This window comes from Sciurus carolinensis, chromosome 3 (assembly GCF_902686445.1).
Source record: "Sciurus carolinensis chromosome 3, mSciCar1.2, whole genome shotgun sequence".
NCBI lineage: Eukaryota > Metazoa > Chordata > Mammalia > Rodentia > Sciuridae > Sciurus > Sciurus carolinensis.
The window spans coordinates 18,208,054-18,226,880 of NC_062215.1; the positions used below are offsets into that span (position 1 = coordinate 18,208,054).

An 18,827-nucleotide genomic window follows, 5' to 3' on the forward strand; every position below is an offset into this window, starting at 1 on the left:
TAAGAAATTCAAGGCAGTGAGAACAGAGCATTAAACCAAGATCAAGTCCCTTCAGAAAGCAGGGCCATTGCCACTGCACAGGCTGCAAGTTCATGAAGGCAACCCTGTTCAGGGTTCTGTTTAATTAATATTTACTAAGCTCTCTAAGCTCCACTCTACTATTCCACTGCCTCTACCATCTTAGAGACACCCCACCCTAAGTCAGTGATCCCCTCTCCTCAAATCTATGGAAGTGAGGTAAGCAAAGAACATGTAGAGGGCTGGGTCACCCCCAACCCTGGCTGATTTAGACTATCCAAGGGCACTGCTGTGGCCATGGTGCCAGCCCCTACTCTCAGTTGTTGGGCCTCTCAGAGCCCCACACTCCACTGCAACTTTCTCAGGGTCCATGGGGACCACCTGGTCCAGAGGCAAGTGATCAGCCTCTCCTTCCCTGGACTCTGATCTCTCACCAGGTGGTGTCCAGGGAAGAGCCCCAGGGATTCCCATCCTGGCTTTGCTTCACATTGGCCCTCTGACTCAGTGCAAGCTGTTTCCCCTCTCTGGGCCTCTGTTTCCCTATCTGTCAATGGAGGAGTCTCTAAGACCTCTCCAGACCCTAAGGTCTAGTCTCCTGCGGTGAGAATGAGTGGGCAGGTTTTTCCCAGAAGGGACAATGCTTTGGAACACAGTCTTCCTGAGTCATTCTGGGGACACGGAGGCTTTTCCCCCAAAGCTCCCATCCTCAGACCCTGGCCCCAGGTTCTCCTCTACCCTGTCTTCCTCCACCTTGCCTGGAGCTAGGGACAGGGAGTTGGTAGGTCTGGAAGAGTCCAGGCCTGTAGGAGGGGGTGGGGAGCCCAAGGGCTGGGCTGGCCAGGCAGGCCTTCTCTGGCGTCTTTGCAGGAGGCTCAGCGTAATTGCTCTGCCTGTCACTCCTGCGTCCTGCTATCTGTCTCTCCAGCTGACCCCGCGCACCCGCCATTATATTGGTTCCTGTTGGGGCTGTGGAGACTCATCACTTATACATGCAGCTGGGAGAGGCAGGCTGGGCTGAGGGAGACAGCCCCTCCCCTTAGGTCTCCCTGGCCCTCAGCTGGGGCCTTTTCAGAGCTGCCTCCCTGAAACAGGATCTGGGATGATCAGTGAGTGGCTGCTCATTGGAGTGAGTGGGGTGGATGCCCAGAGCTGGGCAGGTTGCTGGAATCTCCAGGCATAAGGCCCAGAGTTCCCTAGTGAAAAAGGCATAAGAAAACCTACCAATGACTTAGGAACGTTGACTCCCTACCTCAGTCCCCATCCCTCTCTCCTCCTCAGAAGATGGGGCAGAGGGAAGGGGCTCCTGAAGGAAGTCCTCTCACCAACCTCTGAGACTGGGTCAGGATTGAGTTTCGAGACTCAGCCTGGTTCAGCCCATTGAGGTATGCTCTGGCTCCCAAACCCAAATCACAATTCAACTTCCACTCTCCCATACTTTATGATCAAATGCCCCTTCTCCAAAGGGGGGCTGGAATTATGGAAGGCCTTCTCATGAAAGATCTGGATGTGTCTGAATTAAAATGTCACGGTGGAATTTAAAATCTTTTAAAGGATGCCACTGGGGAGATGTCTTTCACGTGAGAATCATAGACTCTCAGAGCTGCCTGTACAATGGTCCAACCCAGAGAAAGAAATGGAAGCCCTAAAACTTGAGGAGACTTTCCCCAAATACACATGGCGGGTTGGTGGCCTCGAGGGCCAGTTTCTGCCTCCTCGTGCCCAGCTCTGCATCGTGCCCAAGCCAGAGTCGTAGAGATCAGCAAGCAAAATATACCCTTCATATTCCGGGATTTTGATTCTAAAGTGACCTCCTTGTCTTCCCCATCAGGTAAGTGCCTACAGGGCTTGGTGGAGTGAGCAGCCCCTCCTGAAGTCAAACAGGCCTGAGTTCTAATTCTGCCTCCTCCTATCAGCTCTGTGATCCCAAGTAAGTTACTTACTGTCCCTGAGCCTCAGCATCCTCACTTCCAATGTGGAGATGGTACTGCTTATTCTTTAGACTTATAGTGAGAATTCAATAGAGTATGCAAAGCACCTGGTACATATTGGTGGCACTCAGATAACAGCAACAACATCCATCTATCCTTTTTTCCTTTAAAGAACATTTTAAGATCCTTCCACAAACCTGGAATTCTCCTGCCCCTCCCATCCCCATCCTCTCCAATCTGTCACCAAGTCAGCCAATTCTGATGCCTTCCTTCCCAAGCCAGGCCACTATCAGTTCTCACCTGGAGCACAGCAGCTCCCTCTTACTTAGTCTACCAATCAATGCTCTTACACTATTTTAATCTTTCCTCCCTACAGTGGACAGAGTGATCATTCCAACCTGAAAAATCTGATTGTATCTCTCACTCAACATCCTTCAGTAGTTTCTAACTGACCTTAGGATAAATTATAAACTCCTTGTCATAGCCCACAAAGACTTACAAACTGGGTCCTTAGCACATGCTGTTCCCTCCACCTGGAACACTCCTATCTCCCTCCTGGCCTCTAGCAGTCATCTGCACCTTACTGACTCCTTCAATCAGGGCTTAATCTAAAAATCACCTCCTCCAGGAAGCTTCCCTTGATTCCAGCCTCCAGATGAATTCAAGTGACAATGCTCTGTGTTCCCATAGCATTCCATGAACTCCCAAGTAACACATTTGTCAGGTTTGATAGCAATGGCCTATTTAATTGTCTGGGTTCCAGCAATACACTGTAAACTACATGAAGCCAGAAACCTTTTCTTGTTCATCATTATGTCCCGTGACAACAAAGATGTGGGTGAGCAGTCAATTAAAACTGGGTTTATAGAATGAATGGAGGATGGATGGATGGATGGATGGATGGGCAGACACAAGTAAAAAATGACACATCATCTGAAGGTCTTCCTGGACTCCTCCGGATAGGCCATTCTTCATCTGAGTTTTGCAACAACTGGTACAACCTCCACCCAAGTCTTAGGTTCCTCAGCTGTAAAATGGGGAAAATAATAGTACCTGCCTCTCGGGATCTTTACTTTTAAATGGCATAAGTCATGTAATAGTTTAAAATTCATAATAGATCGTTAAGTTTAAACAAGATAATCCACATTAAGTGCTTAGAATGGAACCTTGCACTTAGTAAGTACTCAAAAAAAAAGTTGGCTACAATAATTATTATAGCATTTATGATTTCTTTCTGCCTGTGACCCCTGTCAAACAATGAGCTCCTCAGGGGCACTTCACAGGTCTGACCTTTTGGACACATCAGTACTAGCAAGCATCCCATAGTGCCTAGTAAAAGCAAAAAAAGAATGCAGATTTGCTAACTGGTGACTTAGGGCCTAGCACCGCACTTCACTCACAAACCCAGATACACAGTTTCTTACACATTCACACCCACTCACATTCATTCAAAGAATCTCAAAATACCAAAAACAGACATCCAGTTTCCTAAATTCTGCCATGCATAGGTTAAGAGCCTTACCTACCCCTTTCCCTATACCCTCTCCAAAACACCCCAACACCCAGCACCAAGCACCCAGTCCTGCCACTGGAATGAGAGAGCCGTAGGAGGGATCTTCACACCCACAGAGGGAAAGCAAAGCCAGACCTTCAGCCCCAGTCTTGATAGCATCTCAGCTGCCAATAGTGCCACCTCCGTGCAGTGGCTCACCCCTCTCCCTTCCTAAATACCTGGGCTCAGGCTTTGTCAGGCTTCCTTCTTCCCTCATCTAGTTCCCTCTCTGAACCTGGAAGTGTAGGCCCACTGTCTTCCCTCTCATAGTGCCAAGCACAGCAATTTGCTGAAAAATGGCAGGGAAGAAGAGCCCCCAAGGACTGGAGTGATTAGAGGGTCTTCTTAACCTTGAGGTAAAATAATTATATTAACTACAGCTTGCTAGCTGGGTGCATAATAAGGGTCAGATACGGAGCCCGCCATTTTACATACATTATATCTCACTTAATCCTCACAACCACCCTTTTCCCAGGGGAAGACACTTAAGACGCTGCAGGTTAGACCGTTTACCTAAAATCACCAGGTTGGAATGGCATGCATGTCTTTAATTCCAGAATCTTCGACAGTCAGGCTTTTAAGAATGGAGGGGAGAGCCTGGGGGAGTCTTCGGGTATTAAGCTGGGAGACGCCCCTCAATGCAGCACACGCCCTCCAGTCAGGCCGGATCTCCGGGGAAAAGGGGGCTGAGCGCTGGGGATGGAGGGGCCTCCTTCGGGCCGGGGCGGGGGCGGGGCCGGGCGGGGCCCGGCGAGCCCAGGGGAGGGGCGAGCCGGTGGCCCGGGCTCGCAGGCCAAGATGGCTGTTAATTAAAGTGCTGGCACCAGCTCCTCTCTGCAAAGTTTGAAGCCGTTATTTTCCACTCCAGCGAAGCGGGGAGAATCCGGCTGGGCTGACAGAGACGCCACACCGCGCCAGGGGAGCGGGCGCGCTTTCGGAGCGGGGGGCGGGGCGCCGTGCAGCGGCGAGCGCGCCTCTCGGACGCCCTGGCGAGCGCGGAGGCGGCCGCTCCCGCCCCCTCCGCCGCCCCCGCAGCCAGCAGGTTTCCCCAGCTCTGTCCGCGAGGGCTGCGGGTGCTGGACCAGTCAGCAGTGTAGCGGAGGAAGGACTCGCGTGTTCGTCCCGCGGGGGCGAGCGGGTTCCTACAAATTATACTCCAATGACCGCGCACGTGTCCCTCGGGTCATCAGCCTTGTCGCTCTTCGGGGAGTCACACTGAGGAGGCTGCCTCTGGAGACCAGGAGGCTGACAGCCGAAAACTGAGGACCACCCTGCCTGAGCCTGGATGAGGTCTGGCTGCCCTGAGCCTCCTCCCCCTGCACTTGGAACGATAAACAGTACCTAGAGACTCCAACGTATTGAGGTTGGGGAGCTGGGAGCCAGGCTGAGGGTTTGAATCCAGTCTCTGCCACTTATTACCTTTGTGACTTGGGGCACATCTCTTAACTTCGCAGTCTCAGTTCTCCGTGTGCAGAATGAGAGTAATGATGGGTTTTACCTCTTTGGATCCATGTGAAGATCGAGTATGATCACATATGTAAAGCATTTTACATACGGCCTGGCACACGATTGCCCTGATTAGATACTATTTATTGATAATGAGGGGTCATTCTCTGTACTCAGTACTTGGAGTACCCCCGACCCCGTTAACTATCCTCTTGTCCTTTTCCTCCCAGCCCTGGGCCAGAGTGTGCACACTCAACCTTGGGCTCGGAAGGCCAGAGAATCATATGAAACGTGGTAAGTCAGCGGGAGAGTGTGATCTGGAAGGGGTCTCTTAGGAGAGAAAGAGATTGGAGAGTCATTCTTTAGCAGCTGGCCAGAGGCCTCCGAATGGCAGAGCCCCTGGTGGACTGGATAAAGGAGGGTGAAGGAGGAGCAGTGAAGCAGCACGAGCTGGGCCTCAAACAATGTGACAAATATTTTGATGGAAGCAGACACATTTCATTTTATGTAACCTAAACACTTTAGTGCACTCGAGGAAGAGGAGAGCTTCATACCACCTGAGGGGAAGAGTAGTTAGGGGATCAACCACTGCAGGCGCTCGGAAGAGGGGGCCACCACCTAGGGACGTACTTTGTACGGTCAGCATGAAGAAATACCGTGAGGTGCTCACCTCAGAATTCCCGTTTTTCCTTGACTAGAAGCAAGGATAAGGGGATTGTTCAGAAAAAAAGCGAGGAAGGAGACCCCAGGTAAAAGCAGTCTGGCAGGTAGATCAGTGAGGACGCGGCACAGGCAAGGAGGGGATTGAAGATCTTGCCCCTCCTGGGAGAAGGCGGGTCCCGGGAGTAGTCAGAGCCAGAAAAAAAGGAGGAGGCGTTTGCTCTAAGAACTCGGGTTCCGTTGGACACTCTGACAGCATACAATCCTCCCATCTCCCAGCCCTGGAGGAGAGGCCTGATTGCGGAATGCCCCCTCTTTCATTCCTTTGCCTCACCCTCTTCTTCCCCCTCCTAACCTTCTTTCTGGTCCTCCCCTTAATCGTTCTTTGTCCCCTGAAGACCCGGGCGCTAGCCCGTCGCTGCCGCCCCCATTGCAGGTCGCGGTCCCTCGCCTTCCCTGTCCCTGGGTCCAACCCTCGTGACCAACCCTCGAGGCCTGTCCTCTCCAGGTCCTCCTTGGCGCTCTAACTCTCCCTGTTGTCCTCTCTTGGCGTTTGCTCTTTGGTGCCTACTTCCCCTTCCCTGTGGGATTCACTCGTGTTTATCACACTCTAGCCCTCTCCCCATTTGAGTCTCTGGCTCTCTCAGTCTCCCCATTTCTCTGCGGGAGCCCGCCCCCGTCTCAAAAGCCCCGCCCCTTCTGCCCCTCCCACCTCGAACAGCCCGCGGCCCAATTAGGCGTAGGTCCCGCCCTCAGCCCCACCCCTCGCGCTCTCTGAGCCGCGCGGAGCGGGAGGGGCGGGGCCCAACCGAGGGGGCGGTGGCCCGAATGCAAGCAGGCGGGAGGAGCTGGGCGCAAGGCGGGAGGCGGCGGCCGCCGGGCTCAGTCCGACCGCGCAGCGGGTGGGAGGCGCGAGGCAGGAGCCGGCGGCTGGGCTCCGCAGCGCAGGCAGCGCAGCGCGGCGCCCGGGGCCTGGCCCCATGCCCGCAGCCCCGCCGGACCGCCCTTGAGCGCGGGCGTTCAGCCCGCGCCCCCAGCCCGCCGGCACCATTGCCCCGACGGCGCGGCCGGGCGGCCCGGCTCTACCCAGGCTCCGCGCGGGCCGGAAGACGCTGCTGGCGGCCGCCGCGGGCGTGGTGATGCTGCTGGTGCTGGTGGTGCTCATCCCCGTGCTGGTGAGCTCGGGAGGCCCGGACGGCCACTATGAGATGCTGGGCACCTGCCGCATGGTGTGCGACCCCTACCCCGCGCGGGGCCCCGGCGCCGGCGCGCGGCCCGACGGCAGCGACGCCCTGAGTGAGCAGAGCGGCGCTCCTCCGCCCTCCACGCTGGTGCAGGGCCCCCAGGGGAAGCCGGGCCGCACAGGCAAGCCGGGTCCCCCCGGGCCTCCCGGGGACCCGGGTCCTCCGGGTCCGGTGGGGCCGCCGGGGGAAAAGGGTGAGCCAGGCAAGCCGGGTCCTCCTGGGCTGCCGGGCGCAGGGGGCAGCGGCGCCATCAGCACGGCCACCTACACCACAGTGCCACGAGTGGCCTTCTACGCCGGCCTCAAGAACCCTCACGAGGGTTACGAGGTGCTCAAGTTTGACGACGTGGTCACCAACCTAGGCAACAACTACGATGCGGCCAGCGGCAAGTTTACGTGCAACATTCCCGGCACCTACTTTTTCACCTACCACGTCCTCATGCGCGGCGGCGACGGTACCAGTATGTGGGCGGACCTCTGCAAGAATGGTCAGGTGGGCCAGGAGGGAGCATGGGGCTGGCCTGGGGGCAGGGCATCCAGGGAGCCCCGGGGCAAATCCGTACCTGATCAAAGTCGTTGGGCGCCCCAGGCAGGTGCATGTGGAGACCCCAAAGTGGCCCTCTTAGGCATTACTTAAGACATTACTTGAGGGAATGGTCGGAACCGGGGCAACCCTGACTCCTCAGTTCCTGGGCTTCAGTTCCTAAGTCAGACGCTGCTGGGCACCCGCAGCATGGAAATGCGGGAGATAAACCTAACTAGTCAGAGCACTAGGCTCTGGGCGCGCAGCTTGGCCTTTGGGAGGCGGATTCAGACTGATATCATCTGAGAATTGAGACTCAAGCTGACACCAACAGGAGATAAGGGAAGAGCAAGGATGGGCTCTGGGGCACCGGGGTAGAGAGAAGCAACCTCCACTCCCGCCGGCGCTTCGGCGCGCTGCTATGCGCACAGGCGGAGAAAGGGGGCTGCCGGAAATGTTCTGGGCACAAAGGCAGGAGTCCGGCACTCAGAGCCTCAGCTGCAGTACATCCCCGCCCTCGGGAAGGGACCATTGGGCCAACCTGACACCCTTCGCAAAATCCTGGATTGCGCGGTTCCTTCCCACTGTGCCAGAGTTACCCAGCGCAAGAAGGCGGCCTCTGGGAAAAGTTTTTCCTCCCGAGGCGGGGTGAAGAGATGGAAACTCCCCTCTTGGTCTCTCAGGTCCAACTCCTCTTGGCCCCTAATACGTGGAGGGATCCATTTGGTTCCCTGGAATGCGCGGGGACTCTGGTATGGGGACCTTGTGTGCCCAGCCCTCTTCTTGGAGCCACCCATCCAGGCATCAGCCTGGACCCAATCCTGCCCCAGGAACACAACCTTACCCAGATCCTCAAATACCACCTCCCTTCCTAGTGCTCCTTGCTCTTGGTGGCTTGGGGCTCTGGGGGGGCGTGGTCAGAATGAGCATTCTCCAGGAAGAAGGGGACCCCTGGTCAGAACTAAAGCTAAACTAGTAGGAATTAGGAGGTATTTCCTGTGATTGAGACTCAAGACCTTTTTGGGTCTGCTCTCACTGCAGCACTACTCTGAGGCTCTGCTGGCCTTGGCATCTGCAAGGCTTGAGGATCTGGGAAGCGGAGGGAGTCCGCCTAAAGCCTATCTGGTGCTTAGAAGGCTGTCCCCTTTCTTTTTCCCCTGCCTGCCCCCTCCTTTCTCTAGTTTCTGCTTCTTCCCCATCTCTTCCTCCTCCTCTTTCTCTTCCTCCTCCTCCTCCTCCTCCTCCTTCTTCTTCTTCCTCTCTCTCTGTCTCCTATCTCCTGTCTTTTTCCCTGTGTCTGCCATTCCTCTTTCTCTGGCCTCTCTCCCCTGGGTCTAACCCTCCTCTTGTCTATTGCTTGTGTCTCTCTCTCCCATTTGTGTCTATCAGGCTTTCTTGCGTCTCTCCTCTTTGTCCTTGGTTCCTGACCAAATGGGAGGCCCTGGTATCCAGCAAAGGCTCAATCTGCAGACATCCCTACAATTCCCCTTATTAATCACCAATAAGGGATGCAGCAATGTCACCTTCATTGATGGAATTTCTCCCAAAGAAAGTTTGGGCTGTCAGGAAGCTGAGGTTTCAGGAGGCTGGGGGCTTGCCTGGAGAGGGATGTAGTCCCTAGGCCACTGCTGGGCCATAAACCCTACACCACCTCAAGAATCAGTAGCAGGGCCCCAGAAATGAGGCAAGAGGAGGCCTGAAAGGTGGTGTGTGCTTGGAGTGGGACCACTTACTTCAGTCACTTGGAGGTGAAACTGTCCCCAAAACCTCTTCTTTCCCCTCCAGCAGGGGTAGGATGTTGGCAGAGTCTAATGAAGGGAGCTCACAGTTGGGGGAACCACAGGCTACTAGAAAAAAGGCGACTTTCACTAGAGGTTTCAAACACCCATTATTTCAACAGTTATCAGACACCCTTCTGCAAAGCAAGAGAAATAGTGGGATCTACAGCCCCCTCTCCCATGTCCTTTGTGACTTCTTCCAGATTGCCCCAGAAGCTCATTTAATCTCACCAGTCTGTTCCACATGTTGGTTTTGAGCCTTTACTAGGATCCAGGTTTGGGGCTGGGTGCCAGGGATCTGATCCACTTGCTCTCTAGGACCTCATGGCTATACAGGGGGCAGTAGTAATCATAAAATAGCATACCCTAATGATCTCTGTGTTCAAGCTGGACTGGGAACCCAACTGGTGACTCCTGTTCCCAGATGTGTCAGTTGAGGGGAGTGATTCTGTGATGCCTACCCTGGCTCAGACCAACCTGGTAGGGAGAGAGGATGGTGAACCTGGGTCCTCCAGATAAGGAGACACAAGTAGGGATAAAATAAAAGGTCAGATGTAAGGAAAGGCTGAGTCAGTGGTAGCTGGGAACATTTAAGTAACAGGAGAAAAAAAGAATGACAGGGCTAGGTAATGGATGGGAACAGAAGAAAGCAGCTTGGACCGCCCTCTCTGCCTTCAGGACCAGGGGCTAGCCTGAGCTCTGTGCTTTTCCTTCCTGGCTTCCTGCCTAAAGAGAAGCCTCCAGAACTTCTTTGGGAAAGCCGAGCCAAATCTGAACTCTGGCCCTTCCCTAGGCAAGATGATTTGGGGCTAGGAGTGAGGTTGCCACCTTTGTGCCCTTTTCTGATCCACTGGCCCTCCCCTAGGGGTAACTTTGAGTCAACACCCCTTGACCCAATGGTCATTACACCTTAAGAAGCCTGAGGAAAGAATTCTAGGTGGGGAGTGGCTTCCTGTGTGAATGGAGCTGTCTGCAGCTGCCTCCTAGCTCCACAGGTCAGATGGACCAGGGAGGACACAAAATTGACAAATTGGGCTAGGAGTCGGGGACTGTATGGTACCTGCCAGGCCTGTGGTCAGGATGATACTCATCCAGGGCCATGAGGAGGTGAGTATTACAATTGGGCCAGGGCTTGGCCAGCAGAGTCTACTGAGGTGGAAAGAGGTGGCATATATATACTGAGGACTGCAGGATAAAGACCTAACTGGAGATCGGCCTCTTACCAGGTGGCAGGAAAGGGTCCCCAACCATCCTCTCCAGTCCTACTACATGTCATAGCACAGAGCACAGTGCCTGGCACAGAAGGAACCCAATGTGAAATGTGTGAAAGCACAGGTGTCCCCTGTGGCCAGCATGGCTGCCTGTGGGAGCCACACCTGCACATCTAATACCCCAGCATTGATCTGGGGGCAGGGAAACATTTCCTGGATTGCCCCTCCTACCCTGGGTGCCCTGATCAGACCACTGCCTCAGTTTCCCCTCCTGGTAGTCTCTGAGGTAGTGATTCTACAGTGTCCCCTTGTTACAAGGCACAGACTTGCTTTCCTGCTTCCAGGGCAATTTCAGTTCCCCATACTTCCTTTTGGCCCCCAGGAGGAACTGGATGCCTCAGCTGTTTTCAGTCTTGGGCAGGGAATCAGGACCCCTCCAGTCCGGGATCCCCCACGGTCTAAGGATGGAAGGGCATAAATTCTCACTGCCTCCATGGATAATTAGGACAATTACAGCAACAATCATGGTGATGAATAAATAATAAACATAAGCAAAACAGTTCTGATGCCTGTCACATCACCAGGAGATTCCTGATGACAGATGACTGTATTCTAATGGATTTTGCTATTAAGGAGCACACTGTTTTAATGAGTTAAGGCTAAATTAATCCGGGTAATAAAAATAATTGTTATTAGTAGTAATTTATTAGTAAAGATAATGAAATGCATGTGTAATAATAAATACTACCAGGATTAGGGCCCAGGGAACAATATAGAAGTTGGCTGCTTGCTTTCAGCTCTTCCCTAGTAGCTCAAAACCCCATCAAGATTTTATTTTTTCTTTCTTCACCATCAGAAGGATTTATAAAGGTGGAAGTGGTGAGACAAGATCTTCTTGTCCATTTTTCCAAACAGAAAAACTGAGCTCCTTGACAAACAGCATCTACACTCATTTTAACCAACCTCCCACCTTTAACCAGCCCAGGAGTTTTCCCAGCTACGTTCTCCAAATAGTTCCTTTCCAGATTGGAGAAGGGGTTGAGGGCAGAGAAGAAGCTGGAGGGATCTGGGCTTTAAATGGAGGGTTGCTTGCTAGTATGTGGGGCCCTCTTTGTACATTACTGCTGAGTCAGCAGCTCTGGCAAGTCTGACCTGCAGTTCCGTCTGCACCCCAGGAAAGATGGTAAGCCTCTCCCCTAATTTGGCTTGTTTCCGCCAAAACATCTGTCCACGTAGGCAGGAGGGGGAGCTGCCTCTGGGAAGGGGCAGGGTATAGAATGGCCCACTCTATGCAGCCTCCCCTACCACAGTCAATCCAGGAGATGGCTCTTCTCTTCTTGTTCACTACCCAGGATATCCTGGGAAGACCCCCAGATCCCAGGACTCAGGCTTCCTGTTGCCTCAGCTGTTGGAGAAGTATTTCTGGAGGTTATTCAGCCACCAGCATATGCCCCCAATATCTTATGATTATAGTCAGAACTGCCAAAAATGGCAGCAGACTTCAAGCCCAAATGCAGGTACTTTCCTGACCCCTTGTCCTATCTGTCCCTCCCCATACCCCTCTAAGACAAGTACCAGCAAGGATATCGGATCAAACTGAGGGATGCAGAGGGATGTAAGGTCTGAAATCCCTTCTTTCAGCTTTTTCTCTGGGGTGAGATAGGAGGAACTAGAAGTTCTCTTTGGCCAAGGTAATTGTCAAATAAATATAGTTGCACCTCCTTGAAGGTGCCTAGGCCGAATTGAAGCCTTCAGAGGGCAAAGAATTGCCAGCCCTTCCATTTTACTGCTTCAGTGTGGAAAACTGAAATGAACTTCAGACAAGGAGTCCAAAGACCTGATTCTGGTTCTGGAATGGTTGCTTATCAGCAGCCCATATTGGTCCAGTCTCATGACTTATAGGGCCAAAATGCATCCTTTTGTCCATCCACTGATATAAGAGAGGTGGGTGTGATTGAAATGTAAGGCACCACCATTAGTAAACCAGAGTGGAAGGAATAATAGGAGAAAGGGAAGGCCCCCTGTTCCCTATAGGTCCAGAACTGCCTTCTCTGCAAGAAAGAATTCCCAGGCTGGAACATACTGGAAGCACTGAGGCTCTAGGCAGGCCAGATGGTAAGATCTAGAGAAGTTAAGGAGGAAGGCTCCAAGTTGAGGTTCAGATGAGACCTGCCCTAGAATCCAGGGCTCCTTTATTTCCATCTTGCAAACATTATATATGAATAGAAGGGGGCAGAATGGGGTGACAGGGAGAAGCAGACTGAACTACAAAGCCCAGCTTTAGGACCTCCAGATCCTCGCCACGTGGCTGCCTCACTTCCCTACCCTCTCCCACTGCCCCGCTCCCATCCCCACAGGTGCGGGCCAGCGCCATTGCCCAGGATGCAGACCAGAACTATGACTACGCCAGCAACAGTGTGATCCTGCACCTGGACGCGGGCGATGAGGTCTTCATCAAGCTCGATGGAGGCAAAGCGCATGGCGGCAACAGCAACAAATACAGCACTTTCTCCGGCTTCATCATCTATTCTGATTGAGCCCCCAGAGTCCCTCTCCATCTCTGCTCATTCCTTGAGCTTCTCTCCTGGAAGGGGCAGACAAAACCCATTCCCTACCTACCCTTAGCTGCCTGACCCAGGCTGCCTACCCTCCCCGGCTGTGACACCCCAGCCCGCCCTCACCACCGCCCAGGTCATAGTTAGGCCCTCCCACAGCAGAGCCACAGAGTGCTCAGTTCTGTCCGCAGGAGGCAGATTGACTGCAGGGCCTCAGCCTGCAATATACATTTGCACAGTAGGACTGTTTACTGCCTTCCCTGGCCTGCCAGCCAGTCTCAGCCTGAGAGAGGAAGTTGGCAGAGTTGCTTCCTGTGCTGGGATGAGCTTCCCTCCAACTCTGGGTTGACCCTGCCTGGGGGAGGGGCAGGTTGGGGGCTGGATGGCTTCCCAGCACCCCTAAAGCCCCAGCCTGTCTGCACCCAGTCTGACCAAAGCTATAATAAAAACATTTCCACCCCATGGGGGTTTCAGTCTGTACCCTGGGGAGGGCTGCAGGAAAGCACCATGGACCCTGGTCTGTTGGAAGCTTGTGGGGGGGGCAACCAGATGCCAGAGTCAGAGCTGCTTCAGGAGGAGAGGGGTCAAAGGGCCTGAGGCCCACTGCAGCCCATGTGCGCCTGGGTGGCTGAAATGGGAAGCTGCCCATACATCATCTTCTTCCATGTCGGATGAGTTCCATTTTGCCTTTCTGATAGTAGCACCAGCATTCCCAAGACACAGGCAATCCTTAAACTGGGAGACCTAGGTTCTGTTTCCTGTGACACTGTATGATCCTGGTCCAGTCACTCTTCTCAGACTCAGTTCTGGGTTAGTGACAGCCATGGTTAAGGAACAAGCTTCACACTAAAGACTGGTTGACCTTGGGCCTCAGTTTTCTCATCAGTAAAGTGTAGGTAAGGAGACCTATTTCACCTAATTGAGGATTGAAGAGGTATAATTTATGTGCTTAATAAACAACTCTTATTATTTATACATCACTTTAACATTTGCAAAATGCTTTTATGTATGTCATTTCACTCAAGTTTCCCAAATGGCCAGAAGGTTGAATGGGTAGTTTTTCTTCCACGGAAGTTAAAGCACTTGCTTAATGCGATATAGTTGCTAAGTTCTGTAATGGACCTGAATCCAAGACTCGTTAAATCTCCATGTCCTACCACTGCCTCCCTCACCTTTTGTAACTAGGGGCTCATGACAGTCACATGATTAGGGCATTCCTAAATAATTAGGTTTACTATTTACAGAGCACCCACTACGTGTCAGACACTATGAAAGCACTTTGTATTTTTTTTCTCCATAGATATGTAGCGGGTGGGGGGAGCAGATTTATGGAGATTTATGGGAAATTTTTGTTGTTGTTGTTGTTTGTAGTGCTGGAGATTGAACCCAGGGCCTTGTGCTTTCGAGGCAAGCACTCTACCAACTGAGCTATCTCCCCAGCCCAAGGGAAATGTTTTTATGCCCTTAACCATGATGCTATTATTTTATTCATTTTAAGAATTTCTATATGCATTTGTTTCTTTTTTTAGTTGTAGATGGACACAATACCTTTATTTTATTTATTTACGTTTATGTGGTGCTGAGGATCAAACCAAGTGCCTCACCCATGCTAGGTGAGTGCTCCAGCACTGAACCACAACTCACTTCTGTATTGAGTGCCCCTTTATGCATTTATTTTGATGCAAGAGGTTTGCTTTCTTACCCAAGCTGGTCTCAAATTCTTGGGCTCAAATGATCCTCCCTCATAGCACATCTCACTGCACCTGGCTGTTTTATCCTTTTTTTTTTTTTTTTTTTTTTTTCCCCCCGCGGTGCTGGGGATTGAACTCAAGGCCTTGTGCTTGCGGAGGCAGGCACTCTACCAACTGAGCTATATCCCCAACCCCTATTTTGTCCATTTTAGATGAGGAAACTGAGGCTCAGAGAGGTTATGTAACTTGCCAAGATCACAGAGCTACAAGCAAGCAAATGCCAATATTTGAACCACAGACCGTGCTCTTACCCAGGACCCCATATTTCATAAAACGTTTGCATCTCCAAAGCAGAACTGAGGCTGGCATTGGATAACCCCAGCCCTACCCTTCCATTCCCACCCCAGCCCTGCAGAGACCTGATGCATTTCTAAGCATCTGCCCTGGACAGCAGCCAGGGGGTGAGGCTCTTAGAGAATCCCAAGGCACTACATTGAGGAAAGGTCCCATCTGGCTTCCCAGTCTGGCTCAGCTGGAGAAACAGGAAGGAGGGGTGGCCTTCCTCCTGGCCAGGCCCATGTATTGGACCCTTGTCATGGCTGGCAGACTTGAATGACTTTCTTTATCCTCTCTTTTCTCCTCTACTTCCCCCCACTGCCAGCTGTGGCCATTTAATAAAATTAGCTTAATGCTTGTTCCTTCCCTGTGGGGTCTGGAGATTGAAATCTGCGGGTCCCCTCAAACCCAATAAAACCCCTGGCAGGTCTGGCTGAAACTAGAGTCTCTGTGGGAAGAGTGATTAGATTAGAAGGCACTCCTCCTGCCCCCAGTGCTGCCCACAGCTCCCTGTGATTCTTTAGTAGCCTCATTGGCCTGGAATTACCCAGCTCTCACCTGGGAGCCAGCCATCACACCTGGGGGCTCCCCACCCTAGCCCCAGAGGCCTCAGGGACTGATCCAAGACCTCTGTTATACAATAAAAAGCAAGTTAATCATTTCTGTAGTGCGTGCCTGCCTATCTGGCTGGCTGACTTGCTTTTCTTTCTGGTGACTTGACAATCTTGTCATTTTGAGAGGTAGGACTAAAATCTCCATTTTGCAGATGAGGAAATCAGTCTGAAGAAAATTTGTGACTTGCCCATGTTCAGGCAGAAAGTTTGTGGCACAGCTGAAACTGGACTGAAGCCAAGGAAAAGTCCTTTCTACAGGACTCTAGAAGGGTCCTGCAATGCCAGCTGCCAGCTGCTTGTCACTTGGGCAACATTCCAGCTGCAGGAGAATCTTCTGGGGATGAGTCTCCCCCATCAAATTGCAACTCCCTAAGAGCAAAGTGTGTTTTTTTCAGACTTGAAATGCCTGAGGGCAGGGACTGTCTCCACCATCAGACTGGGAAGTTTTCAGAAGGCCAGACTTGTGTCAACTCCATCAGAGTAGGGGCCTGAAAGACAAAGACTGTTTTCTCCTCATATTGTCAGCTCCTTGAGGGCGGGATGTGTGTCTCCTCTGCGACCAGCAGTGCAGAGAAGTCTACTAATGGCTCCTCTATTAAAGAGGACTTTCTGAGATAAGGGGACAATCTCCACCCTCAGGCCCTCAGGTTCTCTGAAGGAAAGACTGTTTCCTTATCCAACTGGAGATTCTTTGAGAGCAGAAGCTGTGCCCCCCAACCCCCCACGCCCTCAGCCTCCTCAGTAAGGGACTTTTCTGGCACAGGAATATTCCAGGGGACAGAGCTGGGTGGGTAGACAGAATAGCAGGTCCACAAAGGAGGAAGGAAACAAGAAGCTTCTCCAGGCTGCTTCTGATTTAGAAAGACGACTGATTAATTGATGAATAATGTCCCTTCCAGGAGGGGTGCAAGGACAGAGGTGCCCCTGGAGCTCACCCACACGAGGAATGGCAGGCCAGCCTGTGCCCAGGCTGCTGTCAGCCCTAGGGGCTGGTGCTGCCCTGGTTTCTGAGGTTATGGGGACCAGAGGGGGCAGTGGGGCCCACCACTGGGGGTTGCCCTAATTGGATGACTTTGCAGGAAGACCAGGCAGGTGTGCTCAGCACTCTGCTTCAGCTTCCTACCAACACATCTGCCATGGCAAGGTCTAGGGGTTAATTGGCTCCCACCTCACTCCTGGTAACCGATATTTCATTTACTGCTCGGAGGGGAGCTGCCCAGAGAATCAATCCTGGACAAGCATCCAGGAGACAGGGGATCTAGGCAGGCACAAGAGCTGTTTCCAGGAGGAGTTCTGAGCCCCAGAGGAGGAGGCAGGAGGCGAAAACCCAGAGCCAATTGTTCAAGGCTACTCTGGGCCTCTTCAGAGTTCTGCTGACCCTGGCTGATCCAGGACTCCTGAGGACTGGGAGAAAACCCCACAGAGACTTTGTTATCCCACCTAGCTGTGTTGTTTCCCCTGCCCCCATTTCTTCTATACTTATTTATCTAGGTGTCCCCGCTAAAACTGTAACAGGTTAGATGTTGTTAATAAGGTTATTTTCACAAGTGGTGAAGGTATATTTGAAAAGCGGAATTGGAGGTGTGAGTTCCTCGCTCCTTTCCAGGTAACAAACCTTAAAATCCTACAAATGAGGTGATAATAAAGTGGAAGTGAAAAATCTATACATGTTTGGAACGAAAGGGAGTGAGGGCTACACCCCCCATGTTTTCCATATACTACCCATTCGCCGCATCTGCCAAAATTGAGAATCAGAGTCATAGGATGGGCAACTACCATTACACAGCTGGAAAAACTAAGGCCAAGGAAAGAACCCAAGGTCGCTAAGGTTGGTTCAAGGCAGAGCTAGAACCAGAGATAGCAGGACCCAGTCCACCTGCAGGAAGAGGGGACAGAAGAACTGGGTTCAATCCTGACTATCAGGACCTGACCAAGTCAAGTTTGGTTTCCGGAAAAGATACTTCATTTCTCTGAGCCTCAGTTTCTCCATCTACAAAATGGGGGAGAAAACCAGAATACCTAACTGAACGGTTGTTATGAGGCAGTGAATGAGAGCCTGTTTTATAAGTTGTGAAGGAAAATTCAAATGCATTATTATTATTATGTAACCCAAGTCTTCTGAGTCCTATGATTTAAAGTTCTTGATTTGTATTTCAATGCCTGGAACAGAGATGATGATCATGGAAGAAGATGAAGATTCCTGGGTTGTTTCCCTACCCACCTTTGGATTGTTCCCCTACCCAAAGTAATTATGGGATTCTAGGAAAGGGCTTCATATGGGGTACCCAGAAGGTAGAGCCAAGTATTGAGAATGGAGTGCCCTGGGTTCCCCAATCTCCAGAGTGGGTTCCCACACTCTTTTGCATCATGGGCTCTGATATGGGGTGAGAGCAGAGGGATACACCTGAAGCCCTGGCCAACCCACCTGTCCTGTCTCAATGTGCTCTGCTTGTTTCAACAAACATTACTGAATAATTCCTACAGGCAAGGTCCTAGCTTGGTGTCAAGGATCCAGAGATGGATGAAAAACCACCAAAGATTCAAGATACACACAGGGATTGTACAGACACATCTAAAATACAATGGCATTCAAGGGCAGGGGAGTTTCATCTACTGGGAACAAGAAGTACCTCTGAGTGAGCTGGATTAAGTGGGGTTTACATTTTTTACTTATGTAATGTTTGGAAAGGTTTTATGACAAGTGTATATTCCTCCAAAATCTGACCCACTGCTTGGAGTTGTTGCTGAAGCTAACCTTTGAGAGAACAGGATGCTGAGGGGTTTCTCTTATCTAAATGCTGTAGGAATATTGAAGCTGGAGGATCAACACATACACTCATCTCTGTATCAACAGCTAAGCAATAATGTTAGCATATGTATCATGAGCTGCTCTACTTATTGTACATATATTCATTCATGAATGTAGTGGGGTGTAGTGGTACACATCTGTAGTCCACCCACTCTGGAGGCTGAAGCAGGAGGAGATTCGCAAGTTTGATCCTAAATTACCAGCCTGAGCAATTTAGGGAGACCCTGTCTCAAAATAAAAAATAAAAAGGGCTTGGGACTAGGGCAGTAAGTAGCTCAGTGGCAGAGTGCTTACCTAGCACATGTGAAGCACTGGATTCAATCCTTAGTACCACATAAAAATAAACAAATACAATAAAGGCATGCTGTCCATCTACAACTACCAAAATATTTTTAAAGAAAGAAAGAAAGAAAGAACGGACGGACGGACTGGGCATGTAGCTCAGGGGTAAGTACGCATAAAT

At 51.6% G+C, this 18,827-nt stretch overlaps 1 protein-coding gene across 1 annotated transcript; it reads left to right on the forward strand.

The window, feature by feature from the left end:
• Positions 1 to 6,451: 6,451 nt before the first annotated feature.
• C1ql1 (complement C1q like 1) lies at positions 6,452 to 14,676 on the forward strand. The gene is made up of 2 exons (XM_047542812.1): positions 6,452 to 7,340; positions 12,717 to 14,676. The coding sequence occupies exons 1-2, from the start codon at positions 6,744 to 6,746 to the stop codon at positions 12,894 to 12,896; spliced, it is 777 nt and encodes a 258-aa protein (XP_047398768.1). The 5' UTR covers positions 6,452 to 6,743; the 3' UTR covers positions 12,897 to 14,676.
• Positions 14,677 to 18,827: the final 4,151 nt, after the last annotated feature.

Bases quoted from the DNA above. Each gene is read 5' to 3' on its own strand.
- C1ql1 (XM_047542812.1), top strand. From the start codon at position 6,744: ATGCTGCTGGTGCTGGTGGTGCTCATCCCCGTGCTGGTGAGCTCGGGA. The intron at 7,341-12,716 runs GTGGGCCAGGAG...CCATCCCCACAG, and splicing joins ACCTCTGCAAGAATGGTCAG to GTGCGGGCCAGCGCCATTGC.